Genomic DNA, 13,803 nt, shown 5'->3' with positions numbered 1-13,803 from the left:
CACCCATCGCAAACCATCGTCTCCCCTCGTAAGTAAACTCCTTTAAAAGATAAGGAGCCAACTCCTCTTCATAACGCACACTTTGCAACCAACCCCAATCAATTATGTTGGGCACATAAATCTCTTTCTTTCTGATGTCAGCTAATTTCTTCTTCCATCTCGTCATGGTAGAAGCGGATTCGATTTGAGGGAAATTTAACCAAGGAAAATCTCCTTGGCGTCCACTGGAACTTTGTCTCCTGTGAAACATTTTCCTGTAAAAAAAGACACAAAACCCAGAAAAACATAGAAAATCATTAAAATAAGTCACACCTGTGTCCCCGACTCGACTCGTCGAGTCGCAAGAACTGCGCAAGTCAGTCGGCGAGTCCGTCAAAATTCAACCTCAAAATCTCAAAATTAACTCAAGGGTTTTGTCCTGGGATGTTTCTATAAGGTATTAGGGCAAGAATAAGCATCCAAAACAACATAATTTATGAAAAATCAAAACCCTAGAAATTCACTATTCTTCAAAATCGGGTATTATATGAAATTACTACCCTAGATTATCTAAAAACCATGCTTTTAACAGAAAATAGGAAGAAATTAGTTTCCTTTCGTGATAGAAATTGAAAACTTGAAGAACAATTGAAGAAGATGATGAATGCTTGAGAGAAAGAGTTGGGAGGGAGGCGCACGGCAAGTGAGTTGTGAAAAAAAACTGATTTCATTAGGGTTAAAACCCTAATTACCGGTTGTAAAAATTATTATTATTTTTTTCTGTAAATAAAACCGACTCGTCGAGTCAGACTCGGACTCAGCGAGTCTCTTGCCAACAATTATAAAAATTTGCCATTTATTTAGAAAAGAATTTTTTTTCCACCGCACACTTAGTCCATACGCATTCTCAAGCAGACATGTCCGATGAATTGGAAGATTAAAATTCTAAAAACGAAAAAAATTCAAACAAAACTAAAAAGGTAAAAGAAAGCAAACTCTAAATAACGGGTTGCCTCCCGCCAAGCGCTTCTTTTTAAGGAGTCGTTAGCTGGACTCCTTCCCGTCTACGTCTCGTCATCTTACAGCATCGGAAAGGCACGCCTAATCTTTTGTGGTTTGTACTTTGTCTTGTAAGCGTGAATCTTCTTTTTGTAAGCCCGTTTTAATTCCTCTTTCTTCTTTTTTACAGCATCATCCTCAGCTGCTTGGGCTTCTATTCTCCTCTTTTTCTTCTTCACCCCATTCTTTTTCACCTTCTCTTGCACCTCCTGTTCATCAAACTTAATTACTTCATATTTTGTGAAAGTTCGTGCTCTAGGTTTGGTAATGAACGGTTGATCAGCCTCCACTCTCCTATCCATTGTCTTCTCCTCTTTTTCTGTGTTTACCCCATCTTCAAGCAGAATTGCATCAAGATATGCTATATGGACAAGTTGGACTTCCGTATCCATTTCTCCTTCTGTTGTTTGTTCTTCTAAAGAATCATGAAAAATATCCAAGTCCAGAATATGCAAAGAATTAGCAACAAGTAGATCTAAGTCATCCAAGTTGTTGGTAATTTCGACTGGACTCGTCGAGTCCAGTAAAGTGACTCGGCGAGTCGGATCGTATTTCACCATTTCTTTTGTGTTTTCCGAGTCGGCTCCTTCCAGTAGCTTTTCTATCTCTTCCAAGTCCTTGTTAACATCTCCATCCTCTCCAGAAGGTAGCAAAAACTTGCTTGGATCTTTTTCTTGCAAAAGTGCAAGTTCTTTTTGTAGTATCTCATCATCTAAACCGATAAATGAGATCTCTTCTTTCCCTTTCTCTTCTTGCTTGTCTTATGGTAAAGCTCTAAATACCGCTGACTCATCTCCTACCCTTAATGTTAGTGTATACTCACATACATCAATTAAAGCACATGCGGTATTTAAAAATGACCTCCCCAAAATAATCGGAACTTCGGGGTCTTCTTCCATATCAAGCACCATAAAGTCTACTGGAAAGATGAACTTGTAAACTTTAATGAGAAGATCCTCGCAAACGCCTCTTGGATGAATTGTCGTCTTGTCAGCCAAATGGATCTTCATGTTTACTGGCCTTGGCTCCGGTAAAATCAGCTTCTTGAATAAAGAGAGAGGCATCAGGTTGATGCTTGCACCCGAATCGGTCAATGCTTGAGTGACAAGTGCATTTCCAAATTGGCACGGAATTATGATACTCCCCGGATCGCCCTTCTTTTCGGGTAACTCACTCAACATTATTTCCGCGACTTCAGCCAAGTCTTTCCTAGCAGCAAAGAGACCTTTTAGTAAGTTGAAGTACTTGGGTGTTGTGAGCATCGTTTCTACAAATGGCACATTGACTTGGAGGGCTCTAACATGCTCCATAAAAGCTCTATAAGCTTCAACTTTTTTCACAGGCATAGCTTTGATTGGGAATGGCAGAGGGGGATTATATGGCTTTAAGGGGATGACAGTTTTATCATTTACGCATGTACTCGTCGAGTCCATTTGAGGGACTCGGCAAGTCTGGTCGGGTTTAGCTGGAGCCGACTCTTCTACCTTTTATGTCCTCCTCTTGGAGATCCTCTGTGCATGTGTGAATATTTCTTCATTGATGGAGGTCACTGCGCTCACATTCTCCATTCTTGGATTATTTTCGGTGTTACTTGGAAGTTAACCCGGTCTTCTTTCATTCACTTGATGTGCAAGTTGTCCCAGTTGTTTCTCAATGTTGAGAATGGATGCCTGCTGATTCCTCAACATATTTCTGGTCTTTTGCATTGCAACATCATGATCATTGTGTCTCTTTTCGGACGTGGCTATGAATCTTGTGAGCATTTCTTCTAAATCGACTTTCTTTTCCATTACCGGTTCTTCCTTTTGATAGAATCCCCTTTTCTTCTGCTTGTATTTCTCCTCCTTAGCCTTCTTATATTCTTCGTATGGGAGCCATTCCTTCTTCGGTTCCGCCAATTCTCGTCGTATCTATCGCCACTTGAGTAAAACACTTGAGCCTTCTTGTTTCCATTTTCATCCAAATCACAATCCTTGGTGAAGTGGGGCCCTCTACAATTCTCGCATCCAACTCGAATAGCATGGATTGTTTGATCCATTTTTTTCATCCTTCTATCTAGACTATCGAGCTTAGCTATTACCGCCGCCATGCTATCATTTACCGAGTTCACTGCTCCACGACTTACTTCATTTCTCGGATTGTGGTATTCTCTAGAATACTTAGAGAATTCCTCAATTAACTCCTTGATTACCGGAGGCGGCTTTCTGGTGAGCGGGCCTTATGAATCGAGCAATTGTCTTGTGGTGACATTGACTCCATCATAGAAAATGGAGACCTCTTGTTGGCTATTAAGGTCATGGTATGGGCAATTTCTAAGCAAACCTTTGTACCTTTCCCAAGCTTCATAAAGAGATTCTCCGGGTTGTTGCTCGAAGTTGGCGATGGCTTTCTTCAACTTAGCTATCTTGGAAGGCGGGAAAAAGTGGTCTATGAATTCTTTTTTCATCTTGGCCCATGTGGTGACCGATCCGGGAAGAAGTGACTTGAGCCAATCCTTCGCAGCACCCTTGAACGTGACTGGGAGCATGCGAAGTAGCTGGGTCTCGCGAGGCACATTTGGTACATTGAAGTAGTCATCCACATTATTTACTTCATCCAAGTGCTTGTAGGGGTCTTCGTGGTCTTTCCCATAAAAAGGAATCTCTTTGAGTTGAGCGAGAATATGGCCATTTAGCTCGAAAGTAGCGGTTGCGGGAATTGCAGGTTGCACAAGTCCCGAGCCGGTGTCATCGCGCATCCTCTTCTTCCATTCCCCCATAGGGACTTCATCGATATTCGCCATAGCGGTAGCTAAATCGTCTTCAAACTTGAATTCATGCTCGTATGTAGGTTCTTCCTTTTCCTCGGTCTCGTACTCGGTGTCTTCTTGAATTGGATCTCCGATTGTCAAAGAGGCACTGGATGCTCCTGATTTGCTGCTCCTCTTCTTGCTGAAAACGGACTTGAGGTTTTTGAGTGGTGAGTTCTTTGAAGAAGCAGATTCTCCAACGATTTTGCCTTTGCTCCTTCTTAGTGCGGATTCTGGATCTTCAAGAGGAGGGACCAGAGGTGTATCAGATCCTCAGGTCATGAAACAAATGTAACCAAAGCAAAACAAAACGCGTAAAAAGAACAAAAATAAAATAAAATAAATTAAAACTGCAAACAGCGATGTACTCGCCGAGTCGGCACGAGTGCACTCGGCGAGTCCAAGGTAAAATCAGAAAAAATTCTAGTTACTTTAAAAAAAAAACGTTTTTTTTATTGAAACTTATACTACTTACTAAATTACCTTGTAATTAACTTTGTGTAAGATAAATCCCACACAAAGGATCGATTAAATTAGAATTTAATGTTAATTTTAGAACATTTTCCCGACAACGGTGTCAAAAACTTGTTGTGTGGAAACTCACTTAGTTTTAAACCTACTTTTAGTTGTAAAATAAACACACAAAGGCAGTGGACCTATCAATTGTGGTATAGTCAAATAAGTAGGGTATCGAACACAGGGAACGGCAAATTAAAACTAAAAACTAATTCTATCTAAATTAATTAATAAGTAGAGGGTTTTCTCTCGTTTTACAAGACTATAAACTTACTAACTAATACTTAATCTAGAACTAGAAAAACAAAGAATTAACTAGATTAATAATAAGAAGGAGCTTCTGATTAGTTCAACTCAATTGATCCTATGGTTGATTTCAAGGTAATAGTGCAATGGATTAACTCTTTTGTTGGTTACCAATTCAAGTGACTAGATTTGCATTCACTACATTAATCCTTAGTGAATAAACTAACTCAAACAGTGATCAGTTGTTTAATTTAATTCAATTCACTAGGTTAATTATTCAGATTACTTTAGACTTACAATAGTTAACTAATTTGGCCTTTAATTAACTTCTTGTTGATGGTCATCACACAAGCTCGCACATGGATTTACTTAATTTTCTTATTAATTTTAGTTTCATGTTCATTAATCCTAGACATATAACAAAGTGGTCACATGTCATATGAGGTTGATAATCAAACGATTTTCATGCTATTTAATTACCTTCCTATTAACAGAAAATTAATTATCATTCACACACAAGTTTCTTTAGCAAGCTAAAATAACAAAAATCACCAACATTGAATTAATCCTACCAATAATCAAACCATAGTCTCAATTTTGTATCCCCAAACAGAAGTTTAAGAGTTTTAGCTCATGATTGAAGTAAATAACAGCAAACAAACGAATTCTAATTGTCTAGCCATAATGGAAAACAAAAGATTAAGTAGAATGATGAAATTTGCCTCAATTCTCCTTCGAAATTGGATTCTAGCTTGTATCTTCGTCTTCTAGGGTTTCTCTGGCCTCTTAATCGCAACTATACTCTCCAGAATCGTTCCAGAAGTTTTTTTTATCAATCTGAGAAGTTATCTTTATATACACGCAACGACTCATCGAGTCCATCTCACAATCCCCGTATGCGATAAGTATCTGGGTTTCTGAGTCGTTATCTTCTCGAATCTTCGCTTTGACTCGCCGAGTAGTCGACCCTACTCGCCGAGTAGGTGTTGTTTTTAGTGTTTTTCTTCTTTATTCAATTCCTGAGCTCCTGACCGCTTCTCCTGCTTCCTTTTGCTTCCGAGCTTCATTTTTTGACTGAAAATACAATTCAAACACTTTTAAGTACCTTTTGTCCATGAAATACAATAATTTAGCTAATAAATGAATAAAAATCTATACTTAATATAAACTAAATATGCACATATCAGCTCCCCGTAGCATCACAACACCCTCTCGCTGACTAGTGAGTACTACGGTTCCCCGTAGCATCACAACACCCTCTCTTATCACCCCACAATCACATCCTCATGTCATTACTTCACTGCGATCACTAACTCATGCTTCACGGCCAAACATAGATATGTATGCATACCCACCCGACCAAGCATCACTACTCTTGGCGACCACCATCGGAACACTTTTTTTCGCTGCCATTCACATTCTCAGATAATCTCGCTCGATGTCAATTAGCTAAAAGGGCTCTCACTGGAACCGTAAACACCTGATACACCCTTTACCATCTCATAACTCAATCTTAAAATAATCCGAAGTTTAGAACATTATACTCGGATACCTCAATACACCATCACAAAACCTCACGATGTCTTGCCTCAGTCACTGACCTCTTACTTACAACGTCATACTTAGATATAGACACACATCCTTTCAAAATCTCACAATTGATCCTCCCTTCACACAACTCGCAACTTTGGAGTGTCCTAACTCTCAATTGGAACATGGAGGAATCGTTAATGACTCAAAACACGTTGACGGCCATCCGAAACTATCTCTCCTCTATTGCTCAAAACCCATACATTAAGCTCGAAGTTCTCCTCTGCCGAAACTATCCTTTCAAGCCAACCACCTTGAATTTACCATTCCAACCTCGAAGAATTTCTAACCACCATATGGTTTCTGACCAACGACCACATGCCGTGGAAACACTCACCCTTTAATCCAAAGAGAACTACATAACTCAATTTACAAAATAACATTTGAAATCACGCAGAAGCAATCATCCGGCTCATGAGGCAGATACAGATCCTCCATAATATGGGTGACAATCTGAGAGTGCAGCTCTATCATATCTGTCATCTTATTCTTGTCGTTCTTATTCCTTTTACTTTAAAGGGGACAAAGTAGAAAGTTATATCTCACTTAAATTTCAAAGTGTAATGTTTTTTTATAAGTCTTTAAAACTTTAAGTCATATTCCATAATGCACAAAACAATGTTTTCTCTAAAAATCGATAGCATAAGCCTCACACACATTGTGTGTGATTAATATCTAATAATCAAGAAAACATGTTGTAAGAAATTTTAAAGTAACATGCTATAATAGAAAGTAGGCTTCTATAATCCATGAAAAATTCAAAGTACGTTGGTTCTTAATAATTTTTGGAAAATGAAAATATAAGATGTGTTAATACATTAACTAGTTAAGAACATTGTAAAATAAAACTTGTTTAACTGAAATGGATATAAAAATTGACAATCATTATCACAACAAACATAAATAACAATAATCAATAAGCAAACCATATAAAAGAACCTTGTGGAGCTTAGTAAACCAGGACAAAAGCATGGTACTATATTTTTGGATTTTAATTTTTATTTTATTTTATAGATTTCAATATAATCAATAACCCAAAATCTCTTTATTACTTTATCTTACTTTTATTATATTATTATATATATATATATATATATATATATATATATATATATATATATATATATATATATATATATATATATATATATTCTCCATATTTTATACGGATCATAATCCGGTTGTTAATAAATTCACTGGGTCAACTGGTGGCCCACCAAAAAAAATTTATATTTTGCTTATTGTTAGTCGAATTGGTTTCATGGTGCAATAGTGCCCTCTCCCAATACCCACTGTGACATCTTTTATTGCATTCACGATATTAATATGAAACAAATAAACACCTAGTTTAAATATATACATATTGGTATTAAGGATTTGAATATCTTTAAATTTTTAAGAGGAATCAGAAAAATAAAAAACCCTTATCATAATGAGTTATATATATATATATATATATATATATATATATATATATATATATATATATATATATATATATATATATATATATATATATATATATATATATATATATATATATATATATATATATATATAATTAAACAAAAAAATCATGTGTAGCTATCCACTTCAATATAATTTACATGAAACACTAGATAGTTTATATACTCATTTAGCATCACTCTTTTATTTAAAAAAAAAAAAAAAAAAAAAAAATCTATGTGCCTTAAAAAGGTACATGTCGATGTCGGCAAATGTTTTTATAAGAAGTGACGAAAGTGTTTCTTTTTAACAATAAAGAGGATTCGTTCATATGGTAGAATAAAATGATAAAGTAATGCCTCGTATCTTCAATACTTAGGATAATATTATACTACTAGTTAAAAGATTGATATACTTTTTATTTAGTTTATTAAACAATGGGGTTGTTATTATAGTTTAAACTTTAAAAAGCCAAATATGATAATATTTAATAAAGCTCACTAAAAAAATATAAAGAGTAAATTATACGAATAATCCTTATGGTTTGTGGTAATTTGTACTATTGGTTCCTAATTTATTTTTTAATTCGGAAAATATTTATTATTTGTTTTTGTTACGCGTTTGATTCTCACTGTTTGTTTTTGTTATGTGTTTGGTCCTTGTCTTATCTAAAAGTACTATTATTTAAATAGAAAAAAATGATATTCAATGTAAGGTAATGTGAGGAGGGTATGGTTAATGGTGTATTTATTTAAGAGAAATTAAATTGATTCCTACTTTTTATGCCTACAAATGTTACTACCCAATAAAATTATGACAAGTGTCATATTTCCATATTTTTTATACTAAATCATTAAGACTATATTAGGAATATATCAAATACAATTAAATTGAATGATGATTTGTCATAATTTTAGTGGGTATGAATAATTATAGGAATAAAAGGTAGGATGCAATTTAATTTCTCTTTATTTAAATAAATTAAAAAATCAACGACAAAATAGTTTTTTTAGGTAAGACAGTGATCAAGCTCGTAACAAAAACAATCAGTAATAACCTTACGAATTAAAACAATAAGTTAAGAACCAAATGCATAAATTACGCTAAACCATAGGGACTATTAATGTAATTTACTCAAATACAAATGCTGTGTGACATCAATCTTGACATGTGAATCCGTGATACGTTGTGGGGTCCATTTAAGTATATTGCACCCACTCGAGCTTCACGATTACGGCACACTCTTCTAGGTTAGCTACTTATCACGTCTTTTTCTTCCCACTTGCATATGAAACAAATAAACACCTACATAAACACCTATAAAAGGGTGATTCTAACCCCACTAAAAAATTTCCATTAACACGAATGAAGCGAGGGAAAATACCGGCTTATAGTTAAAAAATAAGGTATTTTTAAAATTTATACATAAAAATGGATATTTTCGGTATAAACATGCATTCTGCGGGGTTCCGCGAAATCTACTGTATCTCTGCGGAATGGTAAAATCGTAAATAAATTAGTATTAAAAAAAATCAAGATCCATTCCGCGGAGCTACATCCGAGAAATGAACTCATTCCACAAAGGTAGCTCAGAAGAATGAATTTTCAGATTTTTTTTTTTTTCATATTGATTCTTCCGGGTTTATATTAATTCCCAAAATAATTATTTTCAAGACAAGATTATGATAGTATGATAATTTTTTTTTTTGAAAATAAATAGTTGATGATTGAATATAAACCCCGAATAATCGATGTGAAAAAAAAAAAAAAAACTGAAGATACATTACTCGGAGCTACTTCCGCGGAATGAATTCATTACTCGGAGCTAGTTTAGCGGAATGAATCTTGAATTTTTTTTTAATATATTGATTTATTTACGATTTTGCCATTCCACAGAGCTACAGAAGATTTCGCGGAGCTACATTTGCGGAATCCATGTCTATATCCGGAATTCCAATTTTTTGTGTCTATTTTTTTATTATTGCCAGTATTTTCACATGAAGTGATGCATCTGACATTTTATTATTTATCTTATAATAATTACTTTTTTTCTTTTAATTTTTACTGTTTATATTATTCAATGAAGGTGGAGTAAACCTTTTATTCCAAGATATAACATTTTTATGCGACCATTTTATTTATACCATTTTAAATATGCATGTATGTTATAAATCATTTATTTTGATTTTTTTAATTTAAATTTATTTATTTGAACATGTTAATATAATTTAACTTATAACTTTTAGTAATTAATATATATTGTATCTTTGAATACATAGATAACACTTTTATTGAATATATATATATATATATATATATATATATATATATATATATATATATATATATATATATATATATATATATATATATATATTAACTAAACAAATTAACAAATTAAAACAGATTGGATGTAATGTTGCAGCATGTTGAATTTTTGCATAACACGAATTAATCTTGTTTTTATTTCAACTTTTTGTGTGTATAAAAAAATTTCAATATTGCAAAAATATGTTTGCGTGTAACAAATTTTGAAAAAATGCATATTTTATACAAATACACATGACACATGATAAGTATAGATAAACATAAAAAGTATTTGTTAAACGGTCATAAAAAAAGTATTATCAATCATAAATAACTGTAGAAAAACATATATGAAAATAAGATAACATAAAGTGAAAAAATTAAACCAATAACCATACATAAATAAATTAACATCAATGTCCCAAGTAATAGCACATTTTTTTAAACGATAAATAATTAAATATCCCTTCTTTTTTGAATTTTTTTTTTTTTGGAAACGGCAAATATATTATAGAAAAAGGAACCCCCAGCAAGGAACTAGAAGAGGGACCAAAAATAGAAAGGCATACAAGTGAATTCAAAATTACAAATCATAAAATGGAGATGTAGCCCAATCCTCCCAACTATAAATACCCCTATCGCCTCTATGTTTAATCCAATAGAAAGTCATAACCTTGATATATTCCAAACCCCTATGGACAGAAATACCCTCCGTGTGAAATAATCTTTTGTTTCTAAATCTCCATAAATTCCATAGCATGCCATAGCAAATCACAATGAATCGTTGCCGTTTCTTTATGTTCCCACCCCAATTGCTAGCAAAGTGTATCATGTCACTAATGGTTTTGATAGAATCATGCACATTAGTAAGCCCACACCAACTCCAGATGTAGGATCTTCTTTCTGGAATTGAACCAAGGATCTTCTAATTAGTTATTAGATTAAGAACCTCTATTTTAACCAAATGAACCAACTTTATCTTTTCTAAAACCGAATTAGAAAAGTTAGAAATTGGTCTATCATTAAAAATATAAATTTAAAGTAATAAAATATACATAATTAAAATTTAATGGAAAATAAATTTTAGTGAAAATGAGTTGAATTTATAGTGATACTAAAAATAAAAATTATTAACATATATATTTAAAGATTTTTAAGATTATTTATTTCTACCGAACACTTAACAGGCTATATATATATATATATATATATATATATATATATATATATATATATATATATATATATATATATATATATATTGCCTTTGAAAATTATATAAGATGAAGATAATGATAAATTTCTAAAAACCATAAAAATAAATCAAGTTAGGAGATAAATTTTAAAAACTTTGAACGACTACAACTCATATATTATGTAACACCGTAAATTTTCAAAACAAATTTTCATTTAAATATAATGGTTTAATTCTTAAAAACACTTTTCTTAAAATCTCATTCATAATCAATTACAAAACATAACTCCATTTTCACTTGCATAATAAACCAGGATCCTCAAAATATGACTCTTTCTCTGATGTGTACAATCAAGCCGGTTCCGTCCCGTGATCTTGAGAGAAACCTGAAACACATAACACAAAACACTATAAGCACGAAGCTTAGTGAGTTCCCCAAAATACCACATATAACACATATTAGACACTCGAGGCTATAACTATGTGGGTCCGTGCACCCAAACTCTGTGAACCCTCAGGTTCTAACTCTACAAGCATGCACAACATAAATCACATAGAAGAATGCAATATAACAACAATAGATATAAAACACTGTATCACATAACTCTTTCTACCTACTCAAGGTAAAGTATAGTGAGAAGACTCACCTTGCGTATCTCAGTAATTCGTAAATTCCTGAAATCACTAGTGCTCGATCTCCCGAGCTATAGTCCTCCTATAACACAATACATCTCTAATTAACACTTTCACAACTAAGGTTGACTAACCCTATCAAGTCAACACCGGTCAACTCTGGTCAATAGTCAACAGTCAACCCAACTCGCCGAGTCTGGCGTGGACTCGCCGAGTCTCTATGGGGACCCAATTCCTCTGAGTCCCTTCCGACTCACCAACTCACTCACCCAACTCGGTTACTCAACCCCTGGTTCGAAATCCCTGAACAAACCGCACCAAGTTGTCGAGTCTGCCAATGGACTCGGCAAGTGCATCCCATGCACAACCCCAAACGACCTTCTGAGGTCAGTTCTATTCCACTAACTCATAGATCCAGTCCTTCCAAGCTTATTTATCACGTAAAGTTCATGTCTTGGCGCTCATATCACACCTAATGACTCATAAATGGTGTTTTGACCTCAAGCACAAAGATCTCAAACCAAAACCTCCATGAACTCATAAAAAGCTTGGACAAAGGGACACTCTGGACCTCTAAGGGTCCAGATCCAGAACCTAACTCCCTTAAGGGACCAAAGGAGCACTAGATCTAGCCACAAAAGGGCTCAATAAGCCCTAAATCAACATGAACATCACCTCAACAGAAAAAGGGTTCGAAAATGGTACCTCAAATGTGATGCTCTAGACCTCAGATCTTCAGGAAGTTAACCCTCTTGCTTCTTCTTGGCTAAAGCTTCCTTTCCCTTGCTAGCCAACACCTCCAAGGTTGATAATGGCTCCTTCTCTCACTCCAAACGCTCAAGTGCACTAGGGTTTCGCTCTGGGGGCTGGTGAGCACAAATGACGGCCATAAGGCCCTTTAAATAGGCCCCAAACCCGAGAAATTAGGGTTTCATTAAACAGCGCGGACTCGCCGAGTCCACCAATGCGACTCGTCGAGTCCAGTCATTAATCCGGATGAGAAATCGCGTCTCTACTCGGCGAGTCTACGCACCAACTCGCCGAGTTCTTCCACAAAACTCAAAATAAATGAATAAATATAATACCTGAAATTCCGAATGTTACAATTCTCCCCCACTTGAATCTGACTTCGCCCTCGAAGTCTCATCCCTGAAATAGCTCCGGATGTTGTTCCTGCATCTCACGTTCTGGCTCCCAGGTCAACTCGGATCCTTTCCGATGTTGCCACTGAACCTGTACCAGAGGCACCTCCGTGTTCCTCAGAACCTTGATCTTCCGATCCACAATCGCAATTGGTCTCTCCGTGTAGTTCAGGCTCGCATCCACCTGAATGTCCTCTAACGGAACTATCGCCGACTCGTCGACTATACACTTCCTCAGTTGAGACACATGGAAGGTATTATGAATCCGCTCTAATTCCGCAGGTAGCTCCAAGCGATATGCTACCTTGCCCACCCTCGCGATCACTCTGAATGGCCCAATATACCGGGGCCCTATCTTGCCCCTCTTCCTGAATAGAATCACTCCTTTCCAAGGAGATACCTTCAGGAGAACATAACCACCAACCTGGAACTCGAGCTCGGATCGTCTCCTATCCGCATAACTCTTCTAGCGACTCTGAGCGGTCAACAACCTCTGTCTAACATGTTGTCTCTGCTCTGACGTCTAAAGCACGATCTCTGTACTTCCCATCACACGTTGCCCTACCTCTCCCTAGCAAATGGGGTCCGATACCTCCTTCCCTACATCAGCTCAAATGGTGGCATACTGATGCACTAATGATGGCTGTTGTTGTAGGAAAACTCTGTCAAGGGAAATTACGGGCCATAATTCCCCCCCCCCCCCGAAATCTAATACACATGCCTGAAGCATATCCTCGAGCGTCTGAATCGTTCGCTCGCTTTGAAGTGTCCACAGACATCACCATGGCAAACTCTCGCCCATTTCTTATATTCATATTCGATACCGAGCACCAGGTCAGCTTTCGGCCCCACAGCTGAACCCCTACATAATATGATCCAAAATATCTCACTAACTTCCTCCC

At 35.5% G+C, this 13,803-nt stretch overlaps 1 protein-coding gene and 1 non-coding gene across 2 annotated transcripts; one reads left to right on the top strand and one right to left on the bottom strand.

The window, feature by feature from the left end:
- Positions 1 to 1,799: 1,799 nt before the first annotated feature.
- Positions 1,800 to 2,384, bottom strand: LOC145014825 (uncharacterized). The gene has a single exon (XM_078973260.1). The coding sequence runs from the start codon at positions 2,382 to 2,384 to the stop codon at positions 1,800 to 1,802; it is 585 nt and encodes a 194-aa protein (XP_078829386.1).
- A 945-nt stretch (positions 2,385 to 3,329) lies between these two features.
- On the top strand, positions 3,330 to 3,436 carry LOC145019139 (small nucleolar RNA R71). Its single transcript, XR_013667457.1, has one exon. It is a non-coding gene; the product is annotated as a small nucleolar RNA R71 (small nucleolar RNA).
- Positions 3,437 to 13,803: the final 10,367 nt, after the last annotated feature.

The sequence above is a fragment of the Lactuca saligna genome, chromosome 9 (genome assembly GCF_052625555.1).
Source record: "Lactuca saligna cultivar CGN05327 chromosome 9, ASM5262555v1, whole genome shotgun sequence".
Lineage (NCBI taxonomy): Eukaryota > Viridiplantae > Streptophyta > Magnoliopsida > Asterales > Asteraceae > Lactuca > Lactuca saligna.
This window is presented reverse-complemented; position numbering and strand designations above follow the sequence as displayed.

Bases quoted from the DNA above. Each gene is read 5' to 3' on its own strand.
- LOC145014825 (XM_078973260.1), bottom strand. From the start codon at position 2,384: ATGCCTGTGAAAAAAGTTGAAGCTTATAGAGCTTTTATGGAGCATGTT.